Here is a 15,138-nt window from a genome sequence, read left to right on the forward strand (position 1 = left end):
AGTGAGGACCGGCCCACCCAAGAGCACCGACGTGGTTCGCTGGAAGATCACCGACAATGTCCACCGATCGCCCAATCATCCGCTTGCGCAGGTTCAGCCCAACCCCAAAGAGACCAGTGAGTGTAAAATGTTTCAAATTCCAGCTCTCCTATTGGTTGGAGTTATCACTAGAACTTCCTGGTTTACATTGTTATGAAAACCGAACCCTAAACCACCTCCTCTTCTCCCCCTCTTCTCTTCCTCTCCTCTTCTCCTCCTCTCCTCCCCTCCTCCTCCTCCTTCTCTTGTCTTCCTCTCCTCCTCCCCCTCCCCTTATCCTCCCCACCTCCTCTTATCCTCCCCTCCTCCCCACCTCCTCTCCTCCTCTTCCTCTCCTCCTCTCCTCCTCCACTTCTCTTCCTCTCCTCCTCCACTTCTCTTCCTCTCCTCCTCCTCCCCACCTCCTCTTCTCCTCCATATATAGTCCAGTTCCCTCTGTCTCTGCGTCTGAACAGGTTGTTCACAGACAGTCTGTCTCGCTCCGACGCCAGAGACACTGAGTTGCTACGCAGGGAGGTTGATGACAACGTGAGTGTGTGTGTGTGTGTGTGTGTGTGTGTGTGTGTGTGTGTGTGAGCAAGCTGTGTATGTATACATTACTCTATGCTCATCCTTGTGACAGTGGGTTGTGTGTGTTCTCTGTTCAGCTGAATGAAGTGTACAAGCAGGTTCCTGGCACCCAGAGAGTTCAGAACACCACATTTAGGTGAGACACTAATTTCAACCTTTAATCCTTACTGAATTTATTAAAATAAAGTCATTTTTTCTGAATGTTGTCTAAATCATGTTTTCTCATATCATCATTACTGATATTGTCTTTGTGTTTCAGATTACAGAGAAATGCTGGTAAAAGAGCTGACCACGCCATCGTAGACACCGTTCTGCCCGCTCCTCGCTCCAGCTACCCCAACATCGTCAAACTGACTGAGAAAAACGTCCAGTCTGGAAACTTCCAGGATCTCAAAGTGGTGCCGGGCTACTACACAGTGGCCACAGACAGAGGTCTGTGTGTCTGTGTGTCTGTGTGTCTGTGTGTCTGTGTGTCTGTGTCGTGTGTGTCTGTGTCTGTGTGTGTGTGTGTGTCTGTGTGTGTCTGTCTGTCTGTCTGTCTGTCTGTCTGTCTGTCTGTGTGTGTCTGTGTGTGTCTGTGTCTGTGTGTCTGGGAGTTCCTAACTCACTCCCTCTCTCTGTCTGGCTCTCTGCAGAGGCGGCTGGTGCCGTGGAGTTCCAGGAGGGGGTGGAGACGGTGGATGTGCACGTGCCGCTCTTCGTCAAGGAGGAAGATGATGATAAGAAGCAGCTGCAGGTGGAGGCGGTGGACGTTCCTCTGGGCATCGCTGAGATAGGGAAACGCTTCGTCAGCATCACTATCATCAAAGAACACGGTGAGAGCCAATCAGAGATATCTTATCTGACCCCTGACCTCTCTAATCTTACACGCACATACACGGTGCTTCAAAACCATACAGCATTATAAACCGTTGATTTCCAGAGAATGTGTTTATTCTTTTGGTTTATTCTGTGTTCTTCCCTTCACCTTAGTTAGCTAAAAACTGTGTGTCTCTCTCCTCTTCAGCCAAGAGTGTTATGTCGTTCCTCCAGCCTTCGTACACCTACAGCCGACAGGACAAAGTGGCTAACATCCCCATTACTAGAGAGATCATAGAGGATGGACACACACAGGTCAGCTACCGCACCCGAGACCTCACCGCCAAGGACAAGAAGGTAACACACATACCATAAGACAGAGATATCACACTCTTCATTTGTCTAAGCTACTATCTTTTTCCATTCTCATAACTACTCTTCCGTCTCTCACCAGGACTATGTGACAGTGGATGGGGAATTGTCCTACGGGCCAGGGGAGACCCAGCAGACTGTCCCTGTTCGTTTGTTGGAGATGGGAGAGGGAGACGGTCTGCTGAAGGACACACAGGTCAAACAATTTGTCATGGACCTCAGTAACCCAAGACAGGGTGCAAAGTTGGGACGCTACCCTAGAACCACCGTCACCATCACTGACAAACCAGGTGAGAGGTTATATACTACTGTCACCATCACTGACCAACCAGGTGAGAGGTTATATACTACTGACACCATCACTGACCAACCAGGTGAGAGGTTATATACTACTGACACCATCACTGACCAACCAGGTGAGAGGTTATATACTACTGACACCATCACTGACCAACCAGGTGAGGACAGGGTCCAGGGTGTATCACATAGCATTAAAACATAAACTATACTGTTTGGATTATCCCAGAGTTTTAATGTAGCAATGTTTCTGTTCCATCAGGACACAATTGCACAACATGTCCCAGACATTGTTACCATGGGTTTTGAGAGCTTGACTAATGTGTGGTTGGAAAGCCAGCCGTAACTTCCTCCTCTCTAACATGGCCGTACCAAACCTCCTCACCCCTTGCTTCCCTCAGAGCCCAGTGTGGTGATGTTTATGAAGAGCACCCAGAACTTCTCCACCGCCGACCCAACCTACTCCATCCCCGTGGTCCGCACCCGCAATAAGGAGGGGCCCGCCACCGTCCACTGGAGGACCCGCAACGCCAAACGCTTCGAGCTGTCCGGCCCCCTAAAGTTTGGTCCCGGGGAAACCGAGAAGAACATTGTGATCGATCCACGCTCTCACCCTGGCCCGGTGAAACCAGAGTCCTTCCAACTGGACCTGTTTGACCCCAGTACGAAAGCTGTGGTCGGAGAGAGGAAGACAACGATGGTCACTATTACTGATGGAGGTATTACACAGAGAAGCAGATACTGAAACACACACACACACACACACACAGTATTGGGTAACTGTAAGGAATCTGATGCAAGAAGTGTGCATCAGTTGCCCAACCCTTTTTGACACCCCTCCCGCCCACCCTCCCTCCCTCTGTCTCCCCCTCTCTCTCTTCCCCCCCATCCTCTCCCCCACTCCTCCCCCTCTCTATTCCCTTCTCCCCCTCTCCCCCTCTCCTCCCCCTCCTCTCATCCCCTCAGGACTTCCAGAAAATGCCCAGATGGAGAAGAGTGCGGGCTTCATCAACCAGACAGCCACGTCTCCTGGTGGTCGTCTCAACTCTCCCACCAACGTGAAGGCCAAAGCCACCGGCCCCCGGAGCATCCGCCTTAACTGGGACCCCTTAGGAAAATCCCTGGGCTACAAGGTAAGGAACCCCCCTCAGGATCCAACCCCCTGGACTACAAGGTAAAGAACCCCCTCAGGATCCAACCCCCTGGACTACAAGGTAAGGAACCCCCCTCAGGATCCAACACCCTGGACTACAAGGTAAGGAACCCCCCTCAGGATCCAACCCCCTGGACTACAAAGTAAAGAACCCCCTCAGGATCCAACCCTCTGGACTATAAGGTAAAGAACCCCCTCAGGATCCAACACCCTGGACTACAAGGTAAGGAACCCCCCTCAGGATCCAACCCCCTGGACTATAAGGTACTGAGAGGAACTCTCATACAGGCTGTTGGGAGGAGCTATAGGAGAACGGGCTCATTGTAATGTCTGGAATGGAATTAATGGAACGGAGTCTAACGTGATTTATGTATATTTGATGTGTTTGATATAGTTCCATTCATTCTGTTCCAGCCATTACAATGAGCCCGTCCTCCCATAGCTCCTTCCGCCAGCCGCCACTGTACAGGACTTACCTTGACTTAAACCCTTTACTCCGTAAGGAGCATCGGTCATCAACAGAGGAACTCAATAGTTTACACACCTGGCAACTTTTACTGGTGGAAAATGGGAGATTATTTTCCTTCGCTTTCACTCAACTTTGAACTGCTGTTTTAAATATTACTTTGAAAATAAAGCGTACAAAATATATCCGGAGTAGATATAGTCCCTTTAGATGTGGTCCCTTTATGATGGTTCATTCTCCCTGGTCACCAGGTGAAGTATTGGATCTATGGGGATCCTGAGGCTGATGCCCCCCCTGCGATGAATGTAAAGACAAACCATGCTGACCTGGCCAACCTGTACCCCTATTGTGACTACGAGACGAAGGTGTGTGGCTACAACGCCCTGGGAGACGGAAACTACAGCGACATGGTGCCCTGTAAGACCCTGGAGGATGGTGAGTGAGGTCACATCCTGTTCCTGTCGAAGATGGACTGCATATATTTTCTTTGAAACACTACAATTCTAGGATTGTGGACCGTTTTTGTTTCTCAGTTGAATGTTTGTTGGGTCTGACACAGCATGTAAGCTCAAACGTTGTGTAGGTAGTTTTCTTCCTTCGTACCTTGTGATTAACTTCCTGTCTACTTTCTTTCCTCCCCTCTCCTCCAGTCCCCAGTGAGCCCGGTCGTCTGGCGTTTAACGTCATCAGTCCAACTGTCACTCAGGTCAGCTGGGCGGAGCCTGCCGAGACCAATGGTGTCATCACCGCCTACGAGGTTCTCTACACGCCCATCAATGACGACACGAGTGAGTGACCTATCAAATCAGAAGGATCTCAGAATTTCTCGGAGTGACGTCTGTGCTTCCAAGACATTCTAAAGGATGACACACACCACACTGAATGTTGATCTGCCGCTTGTCTGCTGATCGTTCGGCTCACTGTGTTTAGTCTGACTGACAACATTTTCATGCTATTCTAATGTAAAATTGGTTTGCTCTCTGTTTGCAAATTATGGCCGGGCACTCTGTTTAGAGATACTTAAAAAAAGAAAGAAAAAATGTACCTTTATTTAACCAGGCAAGACAGTTAAGAACAAATTCTTATTTTCAATGACGGCCTAGTGGGTTAACTGCCTGTTCAGGGGCAGAACGACAAAATGACCTTGTCAGGACGACCTTGTCAGCTCAGGGGTTTGAACTTGCAACCTTCCGGTTACTAGTCCAACGCTCTAACCACTAGGCTACCCTGCCGCCCCAGTACTAAGTACTCTCAGGCCGGGAAATGCTATTGGTCCGAGCTTTAACACGTTCTCCACTCCCTCTCTCTTCACTTTGTAGAGCCGATGGGTGCAGCTAAGAAGGTGAAGATAGACAACCCTAAGAAGAGGATGTTGCTGATTGAGAACCTGCAGTCGGCCCAGACTTACTGCTATCAGGTCCGGGCTAAGAACAGCGTGGGTTGGGGTCCTTTCAAAGAAGCGACCATCAACCTGGCCTCCCAGCCCACCAGACCCATGTCCAGTGAGTAAATAAGAGCAGAAAGGATGTTCCGTCTAGAAAGCATCTAGTATGATCTTGATTGTTACCTGCTGCAACATTTGTGTCTAGCAAACCAGAAAGCTAATGTTTCAAAGAAGCTTGTCTTACGCTTCGTTCACACCGACAGCTTCGTACACAGCATCATCTGGATGTATGTGCAACAGAAGTTCAACACTTACCTTCTGCTACCATTTCTGTCAAGCCGTCTACTCATACAGTTTGACTCATACGTTGGATACTCATACAGTTTGACTCATACGTTGGATAAATCAAACATATGCACCACACCGAACGCACTGCAACTTCCTCTGCAACGCAATTCTGAACAGCAAATGCAGCGTTCCATTGGAAATGAATGTACTTCTGGTGTACCAAAGCTCAATGATGCTGTCGGTGCGATCGAGGCGTTAATCCATCGCTCTTCCTCCCCTTCCTATAGTCCCTATCATCCCAGACATCCCTATAGTGGACGCGGAGGCGGGGGATGAGTACGACGGCTACCTGATGTACAGCAGTGAGGTCATGAGATCGCCAACAGACTCCAAGAGACCCAGCGTCTCAGACGAAGGTGGGTACCCGCAGACTACGCCACCTTTCCTGACATCTCTTTGCCGTCTAGCTTCAGTTGTGTCCTGGGAGTTGTATTGTGTTTTGAGTGGACCCCAGGAAGAATAGTTGTTGCTAAGTAACAGCTAATGGGGATGAAGCTCACTGTTTTGATCTGAAAGAGACATGTCTATCCATCTTCTGTAGTCCAGTCATCTGCTCACTGAAGCAGAAAGAGAAAGAAAGAGAATCCTAAAAAAGGGTTTAATGGTTGAGGCTGACAGATAGGAGGGTTTCCTCCATCGTTCTCGCTCTCTTTATCACTTTCTGTCTCTGTTTTCATTCATTCTTTCTCTATATTTATTTCCTTCTCCCCTCTCTCACTCTCTCTCTCTCTGAAGTATCTTTTAACAAACTGACTTTATTTTACATCTCACAAGACCATCAGATCCACAACCGGTGTCTCTTCTTCATTTTCTTCTTCATGGCTTTGGGTTTTATCATGCCAGTCTTCATTTTCTTCTTTGTGGCTTTGGGTTTTATCATGCCAGTCTTCATACCAGTCTTCATTTTCTTCTTCATGGCTTTGGGTTTTATCATGCCAGTCTTCATTGTCTTCTTCAAGGCTTCATCTTGCCAGTCAGACCTCTCCTATTATTGCTCTGTAGTTTAGATATCACAGAATCTACATACATCCAGCCTCCTCCTGTTCCTCCTCTCTCAACTCTTTCTAATCACCTCGCTTCACAAAAACAACTGCCATGCCAACCATCAATACCCCCCCTCCCCCTCCGCCTGCCTCTCCTCTCCATAACAAGGCTTTATCAAGTTGGTGGGTTCCAAGCTGGACCTGCGTTCGGTGTCCTGGAAAAGGCATGTGGATGTGATCCCCTACCACCTCAGCACAGACACAGAGACCAGCAGCGACGAGACCCCCCGACCCAGCCGAACACAGATACCCCATCAAGGTGAAGACCGCCCTGGATAGACAGACAGACAGATACAGAGATGGCATGCCAGCTACTGTGTACGCCGGGCACAAATCTCCCAATGCAGCTGCAGTGCCCCCTATGCCACCACCTCTCGTCTGCACAAAGTCTTCAGATCTCTAATCAACATCATGTTTCCGTCCTCCAATCTACCCCTACCCCTGGTTCTGGTCTGGCCTCTTCCCCTGTTGCACCTCAACCCTCCCACCAAAAAAGGGTCTTCATTTCCAGGCATCAACTGCCCCACCACCAGTTGATGGTCATGACAGGATTTTCCTGTCTGTCTCTCCTGTCTGCACTCTTTACACCTCTATGTGGAGAGATGCTCTGGGAAGGAGGCAGGTTGTAGGGCTTGTATATGCAACAAGCTCTCACAGTCTCACGTCAGAATTACACGTTCATCCATGTTTCTCCAATGTCAAATTTCTAAGTCATTCCAAACGACAAAGTGTTTAAGGGTAAGTTTAGGCATTAACTTCAAAATCCTAAGGTTAGGCATTAAAGCCGAATGGTTAAGGTATGGGATAGGCTTAAAACAAAAAAATCTCCAAGACAACTTTCTATTGCTGCATTTAAAACATGCTACCTTTTACACCTTTTGATGCATATGCCCATCCACCATCTCCGTCCACAAGGCCTAGATAAACCCAAACCTACTTGAAGGTAACAGCGCTCACTGTTGCCCCTAGTGGTCGGTTTTCACGTCATCTCCTGAAGTCTTCAGACATGGATGGACGTCTAATACTGTTTTGTATCCCGGGTGACCTGGTGATGTATAAAGGCTTCTCATGGCTGTGGAAGTGGTGATACCAAATGTATGTATGTCCCTGTGTGCAGTCTAAGGAGGGTGTTTCTCTTGCAGTTTGTTGTGATTTGCCGCTATTAACGTACTTAAATCAATTATTTTGTTTCCAGAATGTTTGGTTTGTGTTATGTTGGGTTACAGAATGTTTGGTTTGGTTTATGTTGGGTTCAAGAATGTTTGGTTTGGGTTATGTTGGGTTCCAGAAGGTTTGGTTTTGGATTCCAGAATGTTTGATTTGGGTTCCAGAATGTTTGGTTTTGGTTATGTTGGAATCCAGAATGTTTGATTTGGGTTCCAGAATGTTTGGTTTGAGTTATATTGGGTTCCGGAATGTTTGGTTTGAGTTATGTTGGGTTCCAGAATGTTCTTGATGTTCTTTCTCTTCTCTTCTGGGTCTTCTCATCTTTGTCTTTCAGAACCAATTAACGGCAGGTTGGAACAGAACTTCCTCTTCCCCGGGGGAAATAATTCCATGTCGCGCAGTACCAACATGTCTTCATCCAGCTACAGCCAGGTTTCTCCCATGTCCACCCTCAGCTCCAGCCACCGAGGGGGGGCCGGGGGGTCCATGTCCATGGAGTCCACCACAACATACCTCTCTGGACAAGGTACGGATGGATGCAGAATGTGTCAGCTTTTGAATCTTTCTGTTGACTTACAAGGATATGACAAGTAATTCCAGCTGGCTTGTCTTCACCAGAACAGAGTTCAGTAAACTTGGAGATTTAGAGTTTAAATGGGAAATGTGTTGACACCAGAAGTTTGCCGACCTTGCACTCAGAATGTACTGTTTGCTAGAATTCTATTGTTCAGTATCTGGTAGTCGTCATCACTGGTCTCCTCCTCTCCTACAGGAGGAAACTCTCTCTCCCGCACTCAGGTGATTGGGGGCGGGACGCGCACGGAGAATGTTGTCATGAGGAAGCGATCAGAGAACAGAGGTTACTATGAGTATGACGACAACATCCGAGATTCCATCATCATAGGAGACCTGTCCAGTGGATTGTCTGGATACACAGATGGCCAAAGTAAGATTAGATTAATTTGAAGCATATTTTTTTAAGCATATTTGAAAGCATATTTTCAGCTCTGAGTGTAAAGAGCCGATCAAATACAGTTCACACTGACACAGGTCACAGGCATGAGGCTACAACGAGCCAATTTAGATGAGGTCTTTGACAAGGAGGTCTTTGACAAGGAGGTCTTTGCTAAGGAAAATGCCATCACAGTTTTCAGATCTTTCTGACCTCTACTGTTAAAACCTGAAAGAAGCTCATCTGTTTGTCTGTATCAATCATATACAGATCAGATATCAGATATACAGATCATCTACAGCAGGCTTACTGATGAGGTGCATGAAGCGGCTGGCTTGGATATCTGTTATCGATTACTGGGGTTGGTGGCTGCACAGAGCTATGCAGGCGCTATGCTGACTGTCGCTCTCTTCTTCTCCTGTTGTTCTCCATACTTCAATCCTCTCCTCTCTCGCCTCTTTCACTGTCCTCCTTCCTTTTCCTCCCTTTGTTCCTTCTCTTTCACTTCCTTTCCTGTCCTCCTCCTCCCTGCTCCATTTTTGCTTGCTCCGTGCATTCTCAGGTACGTATGGCTTCAGTCCCACTCAGACACAGAGTCAGTACGACTACGGTATGTCTCAGGCCTTCCGGGCCAGGACCCAGTCTGAGGATGTCAACGATGCACTACTGAACCTGGACAGGGTGATCCAGGGTGAGTCTGTCTGTCTGCAGCACACTCAGCTGTCCTCTCTCACACCACTGGGACAATAGCAGAGCCTAAAGATACACTGTGGCCTCATGACAGGGCTTACCATGCCCATCGCTGGTGAGACGGGAAGGCTTTGTGTTGCTGAAGCAGTTTTTTGCTGTGATGTATGTTTTCTTTGATAGGGAAAGTTCTCTTTCTCGCTCTCTCTCTGCATCACGCTCACTCACCTCTCGTTAATCACATCTCATCTTGTAATAGTTTATGTAACCTCTGTGATTTTGACTCCACTTAACCCCTAACCACCCTCCTTCCTGAAACCCATCTCTCTTTCTCTCCCCCTCATTGACCTATTCTTCTCCCCCCCCAGACGCTCGTTTGGCCCCTGGGGTCCCTGACACCCCCACCAGGCTGGTGTTCTCTGCCCTGGGCCCCACTGCCCTGAAGATCAGCTGGCAGGAGCCCCACTGTGACAGGGATGTTTTAGGGTATTGTGTTCTCTACCAGCTGCTGAATGGAGGTATGGACCCATGGACATTTGTGTCACATTCTAAACACATTGTGTTTTGTTATGTGCAGAAGAAGAATATTGTTTTTCATTTTGAACCTGTGAACACAGTTGTCGGGTTCGGTTGAATAGGATCCACAAATTGAGATCCGAACCCGAATTGGATCTGTGAAATTCCAATCAGACATCGACAGGACACAGTCATTTATTTGAAAATCATTACCCGATCCGATGTGGACCAGAACTGACCCAAAATATGTCAGAGATGAGGTAGAATCAGATTCAAATTGGGTCGGATCTGTATCGTACCCAAATAATACAAAATGCTGCTTTATTGGTGCTCACGCCTGTGGAAATGTTTTGGCTTGTGTGGTAGGCTCGTGTGGTAGGCTCGTGTGGTAGGCTCGTGTGGTAGGCAGTGAACCGTTTCACATGCATTTTCTGTTGTAGGCCTATCTAAAATAAATGAGTTGTGGGCTACACCACAGCTTAGTATTTTCATAAATGGCATCCATAATTTAAAATATGGACACAATGATGTGTGGTGAAGAGACTACTAGTTTTGTCTCTGCAGAATGCTCTCTGTCTCCCGCTAATTCATGTGCAATCATTGTTTAATTGTGTGAATTGTTTTAGTTTGTTAATGTTTATTTTGTGTGCAAATGTTGACCTATAAACGTTCCCATTTGGGGATGTCTGATAATATCCAGGCTGTATCCGGGCCTTGATTTGGAGTCCCATAGGGCGGCGCACAATTGGCCCCGCGTCGGTTGGGGTAGGCCGTCAATTGTAAATAAGAATTCCTTCTTAAACCGACTTGCCTAGTTAAATATAGGTTACGTTTAAAAAATAATAATATTTCTGATCGTCTTAACTCTGCACCACTTATGAACTGAACAAAGTAGTTTTTCCATCACCTCACAGAAGGTCAGAGTTTTACATCCATTGCGAATGACAAAAGTTCCTAAGTAACCACTACGCCTCATGTGAAATAGCCCCATATTGCTGATCCCATATCTCCAGTGGGAACAATGATGCAAGTTCACTATAGAGAGAACTCAAGCCAGACAGAGGCAGACGGGTGGAGGAGAGATATTAATGCTATTGACTGCATCAACTGCCATGCGTAGGAAATGTAAATCCTAGGATATTTAATGTCATCGGGATATTTTCCTCTTCACATATCATTTGGGATCTGGCCAGTATTTTCCATATTACCAAAGTGATCCGAGGTCCGTGGCCGCTGAGCGTGATCTGAGGGTCAACTACTATACTGGGTCAGACCTCTGGTAATCGGGTTCGGGTATATCCGTGAAGACTTCTGATAGGATTTGAAGAAAGCCCTATCAACTGTTATAGATCTCATGGCCTTGTCCCAGCATCCCTTTACAGTAATCTAAACCTCTTTGTCTCTCTGTCCAGGTGATGTGAAGCGTATAAACATGTCCAGCCCCACAGACAACTCCGTGGTGGTGCAGGACCTGCTGCCTAACCACTCCTACCTGTTCAAGGTGAAGGCTCAGAGTCAGGAAGGCTGGGGACCAGAGAGGGAGGGAGTCATCACCATAGAGTCAGCTGTCGACCCCAACAGCCCACTCAGCCCAATGCCAGGTAATCAGCTATACAGACCACTCAGCTCAATGCCAGGTAATCAGCTATACAGACCACTCAGCTCAATGCCAGGTAATCAGCTATACAGACCACTCAGCCCAATGGCAGGTAATCAGCTATACAGACCACTCAGCCCAATGCCAGGTAATCAGCTATACAGACCAATGGCTGGTAATCAGCTATACAGACCACTCAGCTCAATGCCAGGTAATCAGCTATACAGACCACTCAGCCCAATGCCAGGTAATCAGCTATACAGATCACTCAGCTCAATGCCAGGTAATCAGCTATACAGACCACTCAACCCAATGCCAGGTAATCAGCTATACAGACCACTCAGCCCAATGCCAGGTAATCAGCTATACAGACCACTCAGCTCAATGCCAGGTAATCAGCTATACAGACCACTCAGCCCAATGCCAGGATTTCAGCTATACAGACCACTCAGCCCAATGCCAGGTAATCAGCTATACAGTCCAATGGCAGGTAATCAGCTATACAGACCAATGGCAGGTAATCAGCTATACAGACCAATGCCAGGTAATCGGCTAGACATCGTTGCCCCCCATTGTGGATCCCTCTTATCCTCACTCCTTTGGTTAGCTGATTAATCTCCGACCTCTAGCTCTCTGTTTCCGGTTTAATCTACAGTTACTTTCTCTCTCTCCAATTACCTCTATCTTTCAATCCCTTGTTCCTTGGTCTCTCCTTCACTCCCTCCATGTATTCTCTTCCTCACGCTCTCTCTGTCTTCCTGCTTCAGTTTCTCCCTTCACTCTCAGTGCCCCAGGCCCCCTGATATTCACAGCTCTGTCCCTTAACTATCTCCACCTCTCCTCTCTAACTCCCCTTCTTCCCCAGGTTCTTCCTTCACTCTCAGTACCCCCAGTGTTCCAGGACCCCTGGTGTTCACAGCTCTGTCCCTTAACTCTCTCCTCTCCAACTCCCCTTCTTCCCCAGGTTCTTCCTTCACTCTCAGTACCCCCAGTGTTCCAGGCCCCCTGATATTCACAGCTCTGTCCCTTAACTCTCTCCACCTCTCCTCTCTAACTCCCCTTCTTCCCCAGGTTCCTCCTTCACTCAGTACCCCCAGTGTTCCAGGACCCCTGGTGTTCACAGCTCTGTCCCTTAACTCTCTCCTCTCCAACTCCCCTTCTTCCCCAGGTTCTTCCTTCACTCTCAGTACCCCCAGTGCTCCAGGCCCCCTGGTGTTTACAGCTCTGTCCCCCGAGGCACTGCAGCTGAGCTGGGAGAAACCCCGCAAACCCAACGGAGACATCCTGGGCTACGTGGTCACCTGTGAACATCTGCACGGAGGAGGTGAGAGTGAACACTGACTCCAGATCAGTTTTCGGGGATTGTAGAGATTTTTTGTCAACAGTCATTTGCTAGGATTTATACATTGACGTGATCGAGAGAGACAAAATCAAAGACTCTTCTATTTTGTTCATCTCTAGGTCTTCTTGACTTGTTATTGGACAATGCTAATCAAATTACCTTTGACTTTCATATTTATATTCACTTTAATTTCCTAGTCTGACCCCCACTGACCCCCGTCATCTCCATCCCCCCTCCCCCCCCAGGTGACATCCGTTCCTTCCAGGTGAGCGGTGACAGCGCTGAGACCAGTCTGACAGTTCCGGACCTGAGTGAGAACATGCCGTACAAGTTCAAAGTTCAGGCCAGGACGACCCAGGGCTTCGGCCCCGAGAGGGAGGGCATTATCACCATCGAGTCTCAGGATGACGGTAAGAGGACAGAGTCCTACAAGAGTCTCTTTTATCCAAGGTTTTATCTAGTGCTTAAATTGAAATTAATAAGGTTTCGGGACTCTGTTTCATATTTAGAAGCCAGTGTTCTATGCGTTTGTATATTTGGAATTGTATTGTATACTAATGTAGGATTCTCTTTCTCCTCTCTGTAGGTAGCATGTCTCAACTAGGAGGCCTAGGTGGTACATCTCAACTAGGAGGCCTAGGTGGTACATCTCAACTAGGAGGCCTAGGCAGTATGTCTCAACTAGGAGGCCTAGGTAGTATGTCTCAACTAGGAGGCCTAGGTAGTATGTCTCAACTAGGAGGCCTAGGCAGTATGTCTCAACTAGGAGGCCTAGGTGGTACATCTCAGTACAGCAGTCAGTCCTTGACCAAGAGAGATGTGTACCAACTTCCTACAGAGGGCAGCACACACACCAACGTCACACACACCATGATCAACGACCCATACTACTCAGGTAGTGTATCAATTTAATCTCTCTCACTCACTCCCACAGCATTTCACTCACTCTCACAGCATCTCTCTAACCCCCTCTCCTCCCCCTAGGAGATGGTATGATGGTGGTGGGGAAGACGACCCAGCACACAGAGACCAGTGGCATGGTGACACGTCATGTGACGAAGGAGGTGGTGCAGAGGAGCATGCAAGTGGCCGGCACCAGCAGCGTCACCAAGAAGGTTGAGAGGTCATTCTACGAGACCTGAAGTCAAAGGTCAACAACAAGATGGCGGCGTCCACAGTACCCAACATGTCCTCCTCTCTGTCTGTTACAAACAATGGCTCCTGTCCTCCATCGGACACGGGATTCATTTTCATTCTTCATTATTTAGTTTTGTCGTTTGTTTCTATGTTGTTGCAAACATTTTACATTCAAAGAACTCTACCACCCCCACAAAGATATGTCTTGTTGTAATTCTCTATTGCTTCTATACCTGATACCACACCCAGAGGCTTTAGATAAGGCCATTACACTTATCTGAGGTCGGTTCTCAATAATTAAAAGTAGCTCCTGCTAATATATATTTTGACAGAGATAAAGAGAGGGAGAGCAGGTAAGATTTTTTGTACTGGTTGGCTACTTTGGCGACTAGGTGTCTGCAACATGGCTGCAGTTTGTTAAATTGATGACATGCCTGCCAGTACCTTAAATAGTTTTTTTTTGTAGGGGTTCATTGTATTATTAGATTGTTGGTAACTCTCACAGCCATTACAAATATATTAGACTGATGTGTTTTCTGTATGTCAGAAGAAATGGAATTAAGATGTTGATGCCAAATACTGTATTGCAATGTATTGTTTGTGTAAAAATATGTTTCCTATGGTTTTATATATTTCATTTCCTTTATTTTTTCCCATGCGTATGTGAACAAATTTATTACATTCATAATGGTCCTCTGTAGGTAGAGCATAGCACTTGCAACTCCAGGATAGTGGGTTTGATTCCCGGGACCACCCATGCCACCTGTAAAAATGATATATGCATCCGTGACTCTGTGTCACTTTGGACAAAAGCTTTAGCTAATTCGCATACATTAGTTCTAATTTAGATATAACCTCTAAGGTATTCCTAGTTAAAGTGTGTCGCGTTACTGTGTCATTGTTTCTGATTGAGTGCTATGGTCTAAAACCTTTTGTGTCTAACTAATATATTCTAGCATAACTTCAACGACTTAGTCCGGATATTTCTGAGGTATATGTTTTGAGACAAAAAAAATATTGTATTGTCTTTATAATGTATTTTCAAACCTATGTTGTGCTTTAGTTCAATTCATAATGCTGTCCATTGTAAAGAGTCCTTACACTTAGTAAGACATGGCAAGATTAGTTTGTTGTGAAAGTCATGAACATTTCAGAAATATACCAACAAAAATGTATAAGGCACAGCTTTTTTATCATATCTATTCATCAGTTACTGTTTTATATATCTGTCTATTTTATTACACTTAATAAAGATTGAATATAAACCACC

General features: G+C 46.9%; 1 protein-coding gene across 2 annotated transcripts in view; it reads left to right on the forward strand.

Moving 5' to 3' along the window:
• The window catches only part of LOC109866071 (integrin beta-4), a 31,714-nt gene extending 16,576 nt beyond the window's left edge, over positions 1-15,138 (forward strand). Inside the window, exons 18-39 of one of the 2 annotated variants that reach the window (XM_031798950.1) lie at positions 1-116; positions 464-567; positions 687-745; positions 869-1,041; positions 1,245-1,424; positions 1,616-1,764; positions 1,862-2,069; positions 2,478-2,795; positions 3,043-3,209; positions 3,947-4,130; positions 4,346-4,483; positions 5,015-5,197; positions 5,655-5,783; positions 7,972-8,163; positions 8,410-8,583; positions 9,152-9,280; positions 9,645-9,794; positions 11,205-11,393; positions 12,558-12,713; positions 12,977-13,141; positions 13,318-13,626; positions 13,716-15,138. The exon at positions 1-116 is cut by the window's left edge and continues 79 nt beyond it. In XM_031798950.1, the coding sequence (XP_031654810.1) occupies positions 1-116; positions 464-567; positions 687-745; positions 869-1,041; positions 1,245-1,424; positions 1,616-1,764; positions 1,862-2,069; positions 2,478-2,795; positions 3,043-3,209; positions 3,947-4,130; positions 4,346-4,483; positions 5,015-5,197; positions 5,655-5,783; positions 7,972-8,163; positions 8,410-8,583; positions 9,152-9,280; positions 9,645-9,794; positions 11,205-11,393; positions 12,558-12,713; positions 12,977-13,141; positions 13,318-13,626; positions 13,716-13,873 (3,730 nt within the window). In that variant the 3' untranslated portion in view covers positions 13,874-15,138. The remainder of the gene's footprint in view (positions 117-463; positions 568-686; positions 746-868; positions 1,042-1,244; positions 1,425-1,615; positions 1,765-1,861; positions 2,070-2,477; positions 2,796-3,042; positions 3,210-3,946; positions 4,131-4,345; positions 4,484-5,014; positions 5,198-5,654; positions 5,784-7,971; positions 8,164-8,409; positions 8,584-9,151; positions 9,281-9,644; positions 9,795-11,204; positions 11,394-12,557; positions 12,714-12,976; positions 13,142-13,317; positions 13,627-13,715) is intronic. The other variant, XM_031798951.1, reaches the window with a different exon arrangement.

Source organism: Oncorhynchus kisutch, linkage group LG20 (genome assembly GCF_002021735.2).
Source record: "Oncorhynchus kisutch isolate 150728-3 linkage group LG20, Okis_V2, whole genome shotgun sequence".
In the NCBI taxonomy this organism is placed as follows: domain Eukaryota; kingdom Metazoa; phylum Chordata; class Actinopteri; order Salmoniformes; family Salmonidae; genus Oncorhynchus; species Oncorhynchus kisutch.